The 15,748-nt window shown below is 50.0% G+C and overlaps 7 protein-coding genes across 7 annotated transcripts; 5 read left to right on the top strand and 2 right to left on the bottom strand.

The window, feature by feature from the left end:
- Nucleotides 1-315: 315 nt before the first annotated feature.
- LTR84_009630 (uncharacterized protein) lies at nt 316-2,301 on the bottom strand (the record flags this gene model as incomplete). Its single annotated transcript, XM_064853169.1, has 1 exon — nt 316-2,301. The coding sequence occupies one exon, from the start codon at nt 2,299-2,301 to the stop codon at nt 316-318; it is 1,986 nt and encodes a 661-aa protein (XP_064709568.1).
- A 683-nt stretch (nt 2,302-2,984) lies between these two features.
- On the top strand, nt 2,985-3,569 carry LTR84_009629 (uncharacterized protein; the record flags this gene model as incomplete). The annotated part of the gene is made up of 2 exons (XM_064853168.1): nt 2,985-3,070; nt 3,119-3,569. The coding sequence occupies 2 exons, from the start codon at nt 2,985-2,987 to the stop codon at nt 3,567-3,569; spliced, it is 537 nt and encodes a 178-aa protein (XP_064709567.1).
- A 365-nt stretch (nt 3,570-3,934) lies between these two features.
- Nucleotides 3,935-4,904, top strand: SPG1 (septum-promoting GTP-binding protein 1; the record flags this gene model as incomplete). Its single annotated transcript, XM_064853167.1, has 3 exons — nt 3,935-4,325; nt 4,382-4,674; nt 4,728-4,904. The coding sequence occupies 3 exons, from the start codon at nt 3,935-3,937 to the stop codon at nt 4,902-4,904; spliced, it is 861 nt and encodes a 286-aa protein (XP_064709566.1).
- Nucleotides 4,905-6,535: 1,631 nt separating this feature from the next.
- LTR84_009627 (uncharacterized protein) lies at nt 6,536-10,601 on the bottom strand (the record flags this gene model as incomplete). Its single annotated transcript, XM_064853166.1, has 2 exons — nt 6,536-10,322; nt 10,369-10,601. The coding sequence occupies 2 exons, from the start codon at nt 10,599-10,601 to the stop codon at nt 6,536-6,538; spliced, it is 4,020 nt and encodes a 1,339-aa protein (XP_064709565.1).
- Nucleotides 10,602-11,339: 738 nt separating this feature from the next.
- LTR84_009626 (uncharacterized protein) lies at nt 11,340-12,185 on the top strand (the record flags this gene model as incomplete). Its single annotated transcript, XM_064853165.1, has 1 exon — nt 11,340-12,185. The coding sequence occupies one exon, from the start codon at nt 11,340-11,342 to the stop codon at nt 12,183-12,185; it is 846 nt and encodes a 281-aa protein (XP_064709564.1).
- Nucleotides 12,186-12,667: 482 nt separating this feature from the next.
- On the top strand, nt 12,668-13,482 carry LTR84_009625 (uncharacterized protein; the record flags this gene model as incomplete). The annotated part of the gene is made up of 4 exons (XM_064853164.1): nt 12,668-12,819; nt 12,882-13,115; nt 13,165-13,225; nt 13,276-13,482. 4 exons carry the CDS (start codon nt 12,668-12,670, stop codon nt 13,480-13,482), a joined length of 654 nt encoding a protein of 217 aa, XP_064709563.1.
- Nucleotides 13,483-13,995: 513 nt separating this feature from the next.
- On the top strand, nt 13,996-15,407 carry LTR84_009624 (uncharacterized protein; the record flags this gene model as incomplete). The annotated part of the gene is made up of 3 exons (XM_064853163.1): nt 13,996-14,106; nt 14,157-14,876; nt 14,928-15,407. The coding sequence occupies 3 exons, from the start codon at nt 13,996-13,998 to the stop codon at nt 15,405-15,407; spliced, it is 1,311 nt and encodes a 436-aa protein (XP_064709562.1).
- Between the last annotated feature and the right edge of the window lie 341 nt (nt 15,408-15,748).

The following is a 15,748-nucleotide window of genomic DNA, read 5'->3' as shown; positions in this document are numbered from 1 at the left end:
CACTATTTTCCGATGTAGAAAATCTTTGTCGGTATGTACATGACGCATCAGACACTGGACTAGAAATAAAAGCGCTGGTTCGCTATCAACTGCAGATGACTCTCTCCAAACACGAAGATACCATAAACCAAAACATATTCGCAAATGCGCACAACAGGCCGATATATCAACAAGAACCCAGCACACTACAACTCGAAGTCCTGACCATTGCTTTACTCCTGCCCGCAAAAGAAGTCAAAGACGACGCGAAAGAGCACGTGCAAGCTGGAAAACTCTTGCTGGCTGTCGTGAATATATGTCGGCAAGTGATATCCCTCAGGCACCACCATCGGCATTTCTCGCATTTGCTTCTTCGACACTTCGCTGCCAGTCGGTCCTGCCCAGATAGATGAACTCTATGAGGGCGACGAGGCCCAGCGCAAGAGCGACACCGGTCCAGAGACCCCACAAACCCCAGCCAAGTCCGAAAGCAGTGCCGAAACTGATGGGCATGGCAAAGACATAATAGCAGAAGATCTGGACGTAGCCGCCGAACTCTTGGCGACCAAGACCACGCAGTACGCCGTTGCAAACTGCGGCGAAGGCGTCGAAGAGTTGGAAGGCCGCGCAGAGCGGCAGGATGGCCGAGACAATCTCGATAACCTCGGGGTCAGATGTAAAGAGTCGGGGAAGGTAGTCTTTTAGACTGGATAACAGGGTGACGTTTAGGATGCCGACGACGAGCGCTGCGGAGAAAGTGACGCGTGTACTGACTTTGGCGGCGTCCACGAGCGTGGCCCCGATGAGGTTGGCGACACGTGTAGACCCGGCAATGCTGAGTGGGAAGGGGATTTGGAACGTTATGGACGACAGGGTTGCTAACACGGATTGTGCCGCCAGGACGGTCGTGCCGAAATAGCTGGCGGCGAAAGTCAGAACCTCGAAGGCGAAGCACTCAGCTTCTATCATGATCAAGCCAGGTAGTGCAAGCTTGATCATGGGGGACCAATTTTGGAATGCCTTTTTGGTGAAACCGTTCCAACATGACATACCGGTGGCAGAGAAGAAGCGTACGTAGATGAAAAGACCAATGGGGAGAAGGTTGTCGGTGATGGCGACGGCGAGAGGTGCTCCAATGAAGCCCCAGCCGAGTTTCCACACAAATAGCCAGTTCATGAAGGCGTTGAAAGGCGCGCAGAAGATAAGAACGTACAGCGAAGCGGAGAACAAACCCTGGGCTTGAACGAAGCGCTTGCCCGCCTCAAAAGCTGCATAGCCCGGTGCGCCGAATAGGACTATTTTGAGGTATAAGCCTGCTAGACGTGCAACGTCAGGTTCGGGTACAAGTGCAAGAAGGATTCTCTCGGCGGAGATCCAGACAATGCCGATGGGAATGGTGATGGCCCAGAGAAAATAGATCATGCGTTGCATTTGAAGACCCACGAGCTTTTTGCGACCAGAGCCATAGGCTTGTGCGCACAAGGTGTCTAGGGAGGTGGCAAGTCCCTGATAAATGGCATAACCACTTATGTTGGCTGACATGGAGGCCAGACTGACGGCACCGAGCTCGACGGTCCCGATATGGCCAACAGTGAATATGCTCGCCACCGTCAAGGAATACTGGAGGATGAAAGTGACCATCAGCGGCGCCGCATAGCTCGCGATGACCTTTGTTTCACGTTGCCAGGTGGTATGGATCATGCCAGCGGCCACTGCTTCTTCCCATTTGGCCTCGACATTCTCCCGGTCTCCATGTCCACCATATGGCAGGCCGGTATCTCCTAGCAGAGGAGAAACCTCCGAAGCTAGCCCTGCCTGACTGTCCAATGCCTGGATAGCATCTTCATCCTGAGAGACCTTGCGGTCGCCCCCTGGTATCCCTAGATAGTTGGAGAAGATGCTCTTCCTCCGAGGTTCCTCGGCCTGAGGGTGCTTTGGCGGGATAATGTTGTTGTCTCTCAGTAAACTGCGTTCCTCCTCCAAAGCGCGTGATCGTTCCTGTTTGGATAGTTTGTCATGGTCTTTGAAGGGCCGGGGAAGTATGGTGGCTCGGTTTCCCGCACCGGAGAAGCTAGGACGGCGGTAGGAACCTATATATGAGTAGGCACTTGCATTCCCTGGAGCGGAGGTTGAAGGTCTCAAGGTAGAGCTTTCGGAATCCGAGTCGGACTCGGCGGCTTCAGAGTCGGTGTCTTCTTCCAGGTCCCTGGCGATGGAGGCCTGAGCGATTGGAGAGGCATCGGGAAGAGAGTGAGCAAAGGCCCGACTGGTGGCACTGGTAACCCGCTCAAGCGTGCTGAAATGTCGGGGCGGTGTAGTCATGTTGAGGCTCGAATTGGGGGGACAATCAGTGAGTGTGGTGAATTGCGGAGAGGGTTTGTTTCTCCCACTTCAAGAGTATTAATGGGGTTTTCACATAATCGGAAGAATGAAAGAGCCAAAATGTCATGTATTTAGTATTGATCTAGACGAAGGAAGAGAGGAAGGGAGAGAGCAAGAGGATACAAGCATGCTGGAATAATGTTTGAAAAGGCGTAGCAATTAGCCTCGACACAGATAAAGCTCCCCCCCTCCGCCGGTGGATTTGAAGGCTGGGGCGCATATCAGCGACTCGCATTGGCATGCCTAGTTGGGCCGGAGTGACCCCTCAGGCGATTTCCCCTCACTGGCACTACGGGCGTCAACTGGGCCTACCTTTGACAGTCAAGTCATGGGTTTATTACAAGGAGGTGCCTATACGATGCACCTGAGAACACACATGGTGATTTCCGAACGTTCCTTGATCCTTGGTCATACCCAGCTAGATACCTACCTGGATACGGACACTCGTAGGTCTCTACCTAAAATTTGTGGTGCCAGATAGGTGGTTAGTCATCTACTCACTTAGGCGACAGAGCCCCAAACTTGAAAGCACGACATCTCCAGCATCATGCCATCTACATTCTATTTTACCAACTACACATATTCTATGGTTAATCCCCTTCCAAGCATCTTTATTTATCACTATGGACTCGACCCCTCATAATCCTACAACTGAATCCGAATGGCACTGGCTTTACAATCCAATATCCTCGGCCATTGATGTTGATCAGTAAGTCTTCGCGTGACACCGTAGACGGCATCAATTAAGACCTAGCAGGCGACATCCTGAGGGTACTCTCGACCTGTTCTTATCTCGACCACTCTATGCACCACTACTCTTCTCCAATGTCTCGTCAGATGCTCGAGATCATTGCGCAAATGAGCGCACATTCCTATCGTGGCTTCGACTGGCGGTTTACATGGCCATAGTCTCGGTGGCCATCTTCATCAATTTTCATCTCAAGCATCAACCGTCGCCGCTTGAAGAGCACATGTCCCACCCACTAGGGATTATTTTCTGGCTGCTCTCTCTTGCTTGTCTGGCCAGTGGAATGGCAAACTACATGAAGACAGTGACCAAGTATGCCGGTCGACGTGCTCTGGTCCAGTCGGGGATCAAAACCCAGGTCATCTTTGGGGTGGTGGCCACCTCTATTGTTGCAGCGTGTGCATTGTTCTTGGGAGCAGAGGCACAGGCGGCTCGAATAAGACCGATGATGAGGTCCTAGATAAAGCGGCAATGCATATCGCCTTCTAGTGCCCTAAAACAGGTAGTCTCTTATTAGTGGTGCTAGTGGATTCAATGTCTTGGCACGAACATCAACGCGTCGATTGTCGAGGGCGTTTCTCCCTGCGGCTGTAATTCCTGCCTGGATTGGTCGACACGCTTCGCTTCCCTGTCACTCTCTGACTTTGTATGTCAATCCCGCAAACCACAAACCATCAGAACTGCACTGTTCCTTGCCAGTGCTGCGCTGCATGAATTCACCTCGGGTCTTTGCTGTAGGACTCTCTCCTGGCTTTACAGCCTTTCTCTATTCCATGTCCATTCTTCCATAATTTCTCTCGTTCATCTCATCAATAAACCAATACCATGGATCCTGTTCCCCCAAGTGAATACCCCACCGACTCGGCCTACAGCCCACACATCGTCAACCTGCAGGACCAGCAGCAGGAAGACACCACAGCTATTCACAATGGCCACCCTTCCAACCCTGCGGCCACCTCAACTCCTCCCATAGACCATGATCCAAATCAACGTTACAATTCTCCCAATCTGTATCAGCAGCCCACCTCCAGGCCTGATTCCGGAATGGGCGGCTATCAACAAACACAATACCAACAAGAAAACAGACAACAGCCTACCAAGACCAATAATGTTGTGATCAAAGTAGGCATGGTTGGTGATGCTCAGATTGGAAAGACAAGTTTGATGGTCAAGTACGTCGAAGGAAGTTGGGATGAAGATTATATCCAGACACTAGGTAAGTCACTCTCCGATCATTGCTGTAGCCGCCACGCTGAACACCATCCTTTGTAGGCGTCAACTTTATGGAAAAAACAATCTCAATACGAAACACAGAGATCACCTTTTCCATTTGGGATCTTGGTGGGCAGCGGGAATTCGTCAACATGCTACCTCTTGTCTGCAACGATGCTGTCGCCATCCTCTTCATGTTCGATCTGACTCGGAAATCCACCCTCAACAGTATCAAAGAGTGGTATAGACAGGGTCGAGGCTTTAACAAGACTGCCATCCCTTTTCTTATCGGCACCAAATACGACCACTTTGTCAATTTCCCAAGAGAGGATCAGGAAGAAATCAGCAATCAAGTAATGTCCCTCATATCCCTTATTCCAATCATCCCATTGACTAATCTCCCCAGGCGCGTCGCTTCGCAAAGGCTATGCGAGCCAGCCTCATCTTCAGCAGCACAAGCCACAGTATCAATGTCCAGAAGATCTTCAAGATTGTCCTTTCCAAGGCATTCGACTTGAAATGCACCATTCCCGAAATCGAAAATGTCGGTGAACCTCTATTGCTGTACCAGTCAGTCAATTGAGACCAAACACCTGACACGTCGGGTGGCATCGTCATCCCAGTGGTGTTGTTGAAGAACATTAGGATCATGAGCTATCGTTTACACAACTGCGAACATTACAAAAAACCCCTCGCCTTACATTACATTTGGCGTGTCTGCCGAGACAGGGGAGTCTTCAGCACACAAGATCAAGTCGGCTCAAATCCGAGTGGCGACTTGTCGGTCATTGTCCTTGGAGTCTGTAAGGTACCAGACCTTTTGTTTTCGCTAAGATGACTTTCGAGCTTGATTAATCCCTTCCCAACACAAGTCCAACCTACATTTTCCCTATGTTCTCTGAGCGACCAATACCTCAACATTCTCCCATGTAGGGGGAATAATTTCTGGAACCTTTTTCTCTTCGGGCAGCGCGGCGCGGCGGATAAATACTAGTCCGTCTGGAATGGACAGGGGGGAATCAATTGTCAGCATAAGCAAAAGGCGTGCGATATGGCTATGGTGTAGAGGAGAGGCTCTTCTGACATTATGAACCAGGGGAGGATTGACATGATCACAAATTGTATGAGTGCTGCTCATTGCTGCCACAGCCTCGTGTTGAAGCGGAGAACCCATCATGCGTGCAAAAGCATCTGCAATCACAGTTAGTGTGTGGTGCAAAGACCAGCAAGACTGCGTTCTTCAACAACACAAGGCAGCTCTCGGAACTATTGGCTATGCCTGCTGAGCTTGTCGCGTTGGCTTGCACACACGGTGCTGATCGGACTTCAAGTCAAAGTGTTGTACGGCAGTGAGACCTCGCCCGTCGTGAGAAGACCAGCAAATGAGAACAGCAGCAGCGATAGTAGACTACGGAGGCCAATGAACCCCCCAGAATGACCGTCAATAAATAAATGATAATTCGGGATCCCCATCAAGCGTTGTCTGTCCTGTCCTGTCCGCCCACTCTTCCACACATCCACGCCTTCTGGAAGCCAACTAGCCCCCGAAGGACTCGCTTACTTGGCCTACATAACTAGACACCTAGAGTAGTGTGTTCAATGAGCTGCCCCTGTAACCCCCTGGTAGAAACCCAGAGCCGCGGCACGACTACAGATGTAAATGTACAATGAGACGACCAAAGAAAAGCCAAAGAAACACACGTGTTGGATCCCGCCCGCCTCCAATGGAAGATAGGGATGGGATGAAGATGGAGATATAGAGGATGCATTAGATAATGATCTTTCCTACTCTTCCTACTCTCCCTCCTGTTATGCCATGCTATACTATGCTATGCGATCGAGCTTGTGTGTGTGCTATGGTTTGTTCGGCCTCTCCGCTATCGCCTCCGTGATACCTAACCTACCTGACCTAGGTTCGTTGGATGCCAAGGCGGGTCCTCATGTGCATGTGCTGGGGTTGTTCTGCGTGTGGTGGAGTCTTATCATCGAGGTACTCGTATGGGCAAGGCGATGCTGATGACGATGATGCCGCCTCTCTGGCCAGAACACTAGTGGGTAAATGGTGGGTGTTTTTGCTGCTCACACAACTTCCCTCTCTAGTCTGAACATGTGTCTTCAGCCGCCGCAAAGTCACTACCTGTCCCTGTACGCGAGATCAACCTGCTCTAGGTCCTTGTTCTGGCAACCTTCATCCAGCAGAGTCGAATCATCCCACTAGGCACTTTCCGCGAGGACGTTTCGCACCACCTGAGCGAATTCCTTCTTCACATATTCGATGTAAGCCTTCCATTGTAACATCTCACCAGAACCGTCCGTGGCCGCCGAGGGGAACTTTCGATCCAGTTCGAGCGTCGTGCGGATCACCGCGGCGTTGGCTTCGTTGACTTTCTCGATCTCCTGCTTGACCGCGTTGTCTTTGATCTTGGCACCGAGGACGATGCGGAATTTCTCGGCCAGGGGCGAGAGGCGTCGGCGGGTTTCGTCTGGGTCGATTGATGATAGGCGGCTGAGCATCAGGTTGCAGAGGGTTCGGATATCGTGGTCGTCGGGAATGCCGTCGAGGATACGGTCAAAGATTCTTGGGATGGGGAGTTGTGAAGTCGCACCGGGATTGTCAAGAAGAGCGTAGAGTGTTGCATAAGTGGATTTGCGAAGGTCCAGACCTCCGTCTTCGTTATGTGTGAATGGTCCGATCTTGATAGTTTTGATCAGATCGGGCTTGATACGCGAGTCTTCGAGGACTGTAGGAAGGAGCTGACTGATCTCTGGGACGATCAACTCAGGCTTGTTGTGGATTGCTGCATTAAGGGTGGTGACAGCAAGACGGCGATTGGAAATGTCAGCGTCGCTGAGCATTGTCTTGAGCATGGGTATCATTGTCTTTGATAGTATGGCATTAAATGAGGTTCCTGCGTCTCCAAGCGTAAAGCGGAATGCAGAGATCACCGTCCCCCGTACGGAGGGGTTGGAATCTTCGAGCGACTTCGATAATTCAGGCACATATGTGTTTGGGTCAATGGTGGCAAGGCGTCCAATACATTCTGCACCCACTGCACTGTTGTCCTCGGCTTGTGATGCTGCGAACAATTTCTGCCATAATTCTGGCAGATATGGAATCATGTCGTGGAAGGAACTTTCAGAATGCTCCAAAATCTCCTTTAAAGAATGAAGATAGAGATAGTCCTGAGCTGAGGACTGAGTCAAACTTTGCAAGATGATGGGCAAACACTCGGAGACGTTATTCGAACTTGCGCTACCAAGAGCGACTGCCGCGGACAGCCGAACTTTGTCGGACTCAGCACCAAGGCATTTGATGAACACATCAATCTGAACAGGTGACGCTCCTCCTGTTCGAAACCCAACCTCTCCCAGTACGGCCAAGGCAAGACATATGGCGCGAATGTCTTGAGAAGCCTCAAGCTCTTTGAGAAAGTCCGAGACTGTTACGCCAAGGTTGTCACCACCATATACCAGTAAAGTTCCAATAGCTCTGCCTAGCACAATGGTCTCACCAGCCGTGCCTATAGTTAGCAGACCTTTCATCAACGACGCGCCGACTCCTTGCTCGCCAATCACCTTGACAACAAGGAGATATGCTCGCAAGGGAGGTCCTTCAAGTCGTGCTTGTGTAATGCTACATAGAGCACTGACAATGTCCTCGTTGACGAGAGCTGATGGGTTCGTGGGAATTATTTTGGACAAAATGACCAAGGCTGGCGTCAAGAGATGTAGATCTGCACCAGACACAAGTGGCAAGAGCATGCTTTGCAGCTGTACGATTGTGTTCGTCTGGTATTGAGCAGATGTAACTGGATTCAGAGCCATGTACTGAAGTGACTCGAGGCATGAAGCGCGGAGGGCGCGATCAGCCTTGCGAAGCTGATTCGCCATTTCGAGTGTGACTTCTTGAACCCAGACAGAACCGATACCATCGTTACTGCTAGCAGCCTCACCAATCAAGCCTATCGCGCGTGCACTGGCCAGTCTCGTGGTCTCGTTTTTCAACCGATCGCTGAGGATACCCAGACTCTTCGTTCTCGCTAACTCAGGGAGGAGTTGCGTGGAAGAAGTCCGCGCGATTAAGACCCCAAAGACTTGAATGGCACGATGTCTGACTTCGAGATCCGTATTGTTGTCTGTGACTCTATCAACAATCACATCCCATAACTTTTCGATGTGAATTGCATGATCCTGGTTGGTTGAAGGTAGTCGAGGCGGAGTGAGAGCCTTGACAAATTGCTCAATCGTCGAGAGTGCTTCACTAGAGACTTTGTAATTTCTCTCACGCGCAATTGCTGTGACGGGGGGAATCAATGCAATAACAAAAGGTATCAGAACAGAGGTCTCATTGGTCTCGGCAATGGCGCTGATGAGACTCAAGCTCTCGATTTGAAGACTAGCGACAGTGGCGGAGCTACCAGACACAGCGCTCCCGGTGCCAGTTGAGGACGAATGTTTAAGTGCATCAGCGATGGGATCTTCCAATTGTTGCAGATGATCGGATAAGATTCCATTCCGAGCCATTGTGAGTGTTTTTAGCATGACCACTGCGGCTTGTTTGAGCGAGATAGTTGCGCGTTTCCATAACTTTGTCAGTGCTTGGACGATTTTGGGAACAAGGCTGAGGAGTTCTGCTTGCGAGCCTGTGGGAGGAGCTGCAGGTAATATTGGTGGGCTCGAACGGCTGGCAATCAAACCTTTCAAATCTGGATCCTTTCGATCAGCCTCACTATCTTGTCGTCTTCGCTTTCGAGTGTTAGTGGGGGCTGCAGGATTCTCTGAGGAATCTCGACGAGAAATGGCTTGGGTCAATCCTAAACCTGTCTTGCGAATCAAAGCTGTAGTAGTGAAGATAACCTCGAGTCGAACACTGTCTTCACGCTCGTTGAAAAGTCGAGTGATCAGGACTGGAGCAATTTTGCCGAACAAAGTGGCTCGATCAGCAGCTGAAACACCAGCGACAATAGTGTACAGGGCTTTGGCAGCACAACGTCGGACTTTCCAGCTCAGGTCATCCACATCACTGAATGCATCGTCGTCGTCTAGCTCTGCGTATTCGTCATCATCGTCATCATCTGCAGGATCTTCAGTAATCCCATCGTCAGAACTGCTTTCCTGTGTACCTCCCATTTCATCATCTTCGACTTCTGCGACATTTGGGTCGTATTTGAGATATCTCAGAGCTGCATTGATGGCGGGGTCTAAATGGTCCTTCATTTCCGCGGGACAAGACCCTAGTAAAGCCTCCAGAGCAATCAGGGCAGTCTCGCGTAGCTCTTCGATCTCTGGGTCCACCTCTGCGTCATCATCCGACAGATCTGTAGTCGCTGACAGTTCGTCTTCGCTGAGGACCTCCAGAACGAAGGGGAAAACCTGAGGTAGGTATGGTCCAAACTTTCCAGGGCTCGAGCGGGCAAGGGTTCCAATAGTAGCAATGAGAAATCTGCGGTGTTCGGCATTGACTTGAGCGCTCTGGAAGCTTTTCGTTATTGCCTGGACAAATGAGCTGACCTGGGCATCGTTGAAATGAATCAGAAGAGCACCAATGCCAGCCAATGCTCTCTTCTTGACGACGCCACCAGCTTGGGGACTTTCGATGATATTCATCACCGCCTTGGCAAGCTCTTCAAGCTCCGCTGGTTGCAATAGGGATCCATAGCATTTGACAATCTCAATCATAACGTCTACCGCGTCACTACTGAAACCTTTGTCTTTCTGTTTCTGCAACAGGCCGGTTGGCAGTTGTGGTGGAGGCTTGCTCTGAGGGAGAACAACACGACCGACCAATCTTGGTATCAAGACTTTACTAACGGCATTGTAAGCTTCTCTGACCTCGGATGGGACAGGTCCGACGGGGTGTGGTTGTGGCAGAGAGGCAATCAGGGTGCGGAGAGCGGTGTTGGGTATCGAAATGTCGATGTCACTGGTTGTGAGATCTGTCAACTTGTCGATCAGAGGCGCAATGATCTCTCCAGGCGTTCGAGATGCTAAGGGACCGATGCTAGACTGGTCAGTCGAGTGGTAATATGGGAGAGGGCAAGTCTCACCATTTCAGTGCCTGATTCTGGACTTCTCCATGTTGATCAGACAGGGCTTTGAGGAGACCCTCAATGAGTCGAGCAGCGGTATGGGAGTCGTTTCGAACGTATTCTGAAGAAGGAGAATTGAGGATGGTAGCGAGATCGCTCAATTGCATGAATCTAATATCGGGATCGGGGTCGTTGAGTTTGCTGAGGAGGGTTGCGATGCCCTGTTGGGCGGCGTTCCGATCTCTGGCCATGGTTGCGAACAACGTGGCTTCTTGAAAACTCTGGAAACTTATTGCGGTCGGATATAGGATCAGCAAGTGTGTCCAGGTATATCAGGAGGCTGATGTGCGAAGGCCTGGCGAGATCGAAGCGAGACAACGCGGTACAGGAGAATCAAACGCTAAAACGCTTCTTGGACATGGAGAAAGGAATTGAAATCAGAAGGAGAGTGAGTCAGGGTTTAACTGACAGTCACCAGCCTGAGCATGCGAAATGATATGTGTTACCTATGTACACTCTCCGCGGTTGTCGGGATTGAGAAGCAGATGATTTGCCTAACGATCTGCTAATTCGTGAATTCGGAGGTGGGATGTTTGATGTGTGACGTCGCCTGGAGCTAATGATACGGTGGATTACTATCATCCTGAATGCTGCGGGTTTTTGCCTGTGATCAGCTCTACAACCCCGCTTTTTCATCCCGTTTCGCGGGGTCAGCATTTTGAGGGAATTTGAACACGATACTCGTAGCACATTGCTTCTCGGGCGAAAGATGAATGATTTCAATCGGGATCGTATCTACTATTAGTGGCGCAGTAGGATGGGGCGATCAAGACCTTTATAGTGTATATACGATGCTGAATAATAGGATCTGTCCCTGGCATAGGCATGAATTCAACGGTTCTATTCCGCATGCATTTAAATCATCCGCGACGATGTAAACTTGCCCTTTCACAACTATTTAGCCTCTTGACTTGACCTAGCTGTAACCCATGTTAGTCTCAATTCTGCTTTTGCAAAGTCTCCTTCTCACCTTCTCGGCAGGACTTGAATTTGGTGAGATCGACGCTAATCATATCACTGGTCAGCTCCCCATTATCACTGGCATCATGTCCAGTCAACCACCATACAACAATTTGACCTACTACACCTTCGGCACTCCAAATGGACTGAAACCCGCCATTGTTCTAGAAGAACTCGGCCTGAAATACAAGGTTGAAAAGGTTGACATCTCCAAGAACACCCAGAAAGAGGATTGGTATTTGGCAATCAACCCTAATGGCCGTATTCCCGCGCTCAAAGACGGTGACTTACGGGTCTTCGAGACTGGGGCAATCATGTTGTACTTGACCGATCATTACGACAAGGACAACACACTCAATTACCCTCAAGGTAGTCCCGAGTATTATGAGGTCCTTTCCTGGCTCATGTGGCAAATGGGAGGGCTTGGTCCCATGCAGGGTCAAGCAAACCACTTCCGGGCGATGGCTGGAGTACACTCGGAGTATGGCATCAAAAGATACATGGACGAGACGAAACGACTCTTCGATGTTCTTGAGTCTCGTTTGAGCCAGGCCGACTGGCTTGCCGGCTCCAAATACACCATTGCCGACATTGCAAGTTATTCTTGGGTGCGAGCAGCGCCACCTTTCTTGGACATCCAACTTGACGGCTGGCCTGGTATCAACAGATGGTTCAAGCGCATCAGTGAACGACCAGCGGTCCAAAGAGGACAGGCGGTTCCTGAGGGTACCAGGAGCGTCGAAGAACTCACAAAGATGGGTCAAGCTATGCGAGCCAAGGTGGATGGAATGAAAGAGACTAAACGCGACTCCTAGTCACTCAGACTGATGTTGTTCAATACTCGCTGTCAATCTCTTCAGAGGCAACCTGGGATCTGATGGGCTTTGGTTGATGACCAGAGTCTATCGACAAAAGTGATATCAATTCTGCAAATTATTAGCTTCATCTTCTTGAGAGTGCCTAGCTTAATCTTCGACATCCAGGTAGTCAAAATCTTATCCTCCTTTCTGTCTCGCAATTCTCACTTCATTTGGCTGAACGAGTGGGACTGAGCATACAGCAGCAACAACTTTGACCCGATTGTGACACTCGGCACTAGTACTAATTTACAAGTGACCGCTTGGCGAGGTAGGTACGATTTTTGGTGGAGCTTGGTACCGGACAGGCTTTCGGAGCTTCCAGCCCTAACTTAAGTTAGCCGAAGTGGTCAGAGGTGCTTGCGAGTTGCAACGGCTTCTGAGCTCATAGCTCTTCGCTGACTTTGTCCAACGTTCGAAAGCCTCTTAAACCACCTCCAATGGCTCTCCCAAGGTCTTCGGCTCTCCGGAGCACCATTCGGTCTTTTACCATTCGCAGGACTGGCACACAGGTCCGATCGAACCTGCGTTCAATTGGCCGACGAACATATGCCAGCGGCCATGAAGCAAAAAGCAGCAGCGACATCCCATGGTAGGTTAATGATGTCTAAGTCGGGAATCCTGTTCGACCCAGGTTCTAATCAGATTTTACAGGTTAATCGGCTCTCTTGCCGCCACTGTCCCCGCTGCCGGATGGCTCTGGCAACAGGGCCCAGCACCTTCCGATCACAGCCATGGCCACGGAGATCATGGAGAGGAAGAATCACACGAGGAAGAATCCAAGGAAGAGGAGGAACCTGCAGAGAAGGAGGAGGAGTCTAAGGATGATTCTTCCGACGACAGCAAAGAAGAGTCTGACGATGATGCTAAATCAGACAGCTCAGACGAGTAAGGCTTCAAGTCATGTCAATAACAACCACCACTAAACTCTTGCCAGGGATGGTCCAGCCTCTCCTCCAAAGGATGCAAAGGTTTCGGAGAAGAAGGGAGAGAAAGATGTCAGTACAAATCGTCCGAGAGAGGCCCATCGGTTACTAACAACTGGCAGGCTGCTTCAGATGAATCTGGAGCCAAGAACCCGTTGTTGGAAAGTGGCGAGAAGAGCAGGAAACCAGAGGGCGTGCCAGCGACAGCTAAGATTCATGGCACAGTCGACTCCTCTCGACCTACCAAAGGTAAAAAGCCAGCCAACCAAGAAAAGGAGGATCAGGATGAGGATGACAAGGAGGAGGAAGGCGACTCCAAGGAGGAGTAAGCAACAGTAATCGGGCCAACTCTAATCGATCAATCCCAGGGTGCTGTATCAGAATGGCACCGAGCAAGATCCTCGTCCTCATTGTATAGAACACCGCATCAGACCACTTACGGGTTGAATGAAAAAAGCATTGAACTAGACCCGCACAACCTAGTCTCACGTTCCCGGCTTTCCCTAGACACACTGTCTAACACATACTCGTTCCTTAACGTACCATCTGGACATAGTCCCAAAAATACATCAAAAAATTTGAACAATGGGTATTGCTCGCCCCTTTTTCGTTATAGCGGCGAGCTGAGTCAACCTAATTGGGCGTTTTGTTCACGAAAAATGACGCTGGTTTTCCCTTTTTTATTCACGGCCCTGCGAGTGAGATGGTTGACTGCGCTCCTCCGAGAGTTCCACGCTGACCAAAGAACATTCTGAATCTTGCACGCATTCACTTCACACTTTGGCCATACCCGTGTCGCGCACTGGACCAGACATTCCACACCTGTCTCTCTCACGACAACCATGGGCCGCCCTCGTCGAGCCTCGAGCAACCTCGGGGGTGATCCTCGCGGTGATACTAGTGCACCAGCCCTGGCGACGATGACCACGCGATCTGCTTCTTTTCAAAATTCTGTAAGACTACATTTGGGAAACTTGGAATGGAGACTTCTGACACCATCTAGGCAAACGGGAAAGACCTGAGGCCAAACTCGAAAAGACGGAAAGCTCGGTCAGCCTTGAGAAAATGGAAACACATCTCTCTCAAGCACACCTGGCTCAATCCTCTAATTATCGTCCTGGTTATCCTCGCGGCCTACTTTGTGGATCCTGGAGAACACAATCCCTTTCACAAAGCCATATTTCTCTCCTACCCACTGGGTCCGGACTATCCAGGAGGACCGAATATGTACGGCAAAGGCAAGGCAGACATGGCCTTTGTTGCGTTCTACACCATCGTGTTGAGTTTCACCAGGGAGTTCTTTATGCAGAGAGTTATTCGCCCAGCTGCCATATACTGTGGGATAACCAAACGAGGAAAACAGTGGAGATTCATGGAGCAAGTATACACTGCACTCTACTTCTCCGTCTTCGGTCCTTTCGGACTATATGTCATGTCCAAAGGACCCCTGTGGTACTTCAACACTACGGCAATGTTTGAGGGGTTCCCTCATAGAAAGCATGAGGCCATATTCAAAGCATATTACTTGCTTCAAGCGAGCTATTGGGCACAACAGGCAATTGTGATTCTTCTGGTTTTGGAAAAGCCACGGAAGGATTTCAAGGAACTTGTTCTGCACCACATAATCACACTGTCTCTCATCGGACTCAGTTATCGCTTTCACTTTGCGCGCATGGGTATTGCAGTCTATATTACACATGACATCAGTGATTTTTTCCTCGCAGTAAGCCTCACAAATAATTCAACCGGTTATATCTGACTGACACATCGACAGACCTCAAAGACCCTGAATTACATCGACGCCTCGATAACTGGACCCTACTTCGGCTTTTTCATTTTTGTGTGGATATATCTTCGACACTATCTCAATCTTCGTATTCTGTGGGCGACTCTAACTGAGTTCCGAACCGTGGGCCCATTTGAATTGAACTGGGAGACTCAGCAATACAAATGCTGGATCAGTCAATACATCACATTTGGGCTTTTAGCAATGCTGCAAGCCGTGAATCTGTTTTGGCTTTTCCTGATCCTCAGAATCGCAAAGAACTATGTGTTCACTAGTGTTGGACAGGATGAACGCAGCGATGATGAAGACGACGATGAGGAAGAGGAGGAGTCGGAAGACCACCAAGCTCAGAAAACTATCATCGACAGAAAGGCAAACGGTGTTCAACCCGTGGTTCTTCTCAACGGCGAGCCGGTTGAAGCGCAGCCCAAGGCTCCCGGTGTCCGAGAACGGAAGAGAAGGGGTTGATCAGGACGAGCCTCAAAAACCGCATTGCATTGATGGATGCCAGCAAAGCGTATGCTGAGAATACGAATTCATGTAGCAAAAGTTGTGAGTCTTGAGGGTATTAGACATAGTTTTAATTGATGAGTGGTACTATTTCCTTCCTGAAGGCTTTACGACCATGTGGGGACCAATCAAAGGGATGAGTACGAGTAGTTCGTCGATTCTAGGACCCATTAATCTGTACAATCACTTGAGTTTCTCGATCTTGCTAGCATTTGATTAGATCCCTTGGATATATTAGGAGCTTGGAAGTCAAGCAATGATGTGGGGTAGTTGGTAGGAGATCATTGAACTATCTAGAG

Source organism: Exophiala bonariae (assembly GCF_035927105.1).
Source record: "Exophiala bonariae strain CCFEE 5792 chromosome Unknown scaffold_4, whole genome shotgun sequence".
Classification (NCBI taxonomy): domain Eukaryota; kingdom Fungi; phylum Ascomycota; class Eurotiomycetes; order Chaetothyriales; family Herpotrichiellaceae; genus Exophiala; species Exophiala bonariae.
The sequence above is the reverse complement of the archived record's forward strand: the minus strand, read 5'-3'. Positions and strand labels throughout refer to the sequence as shown.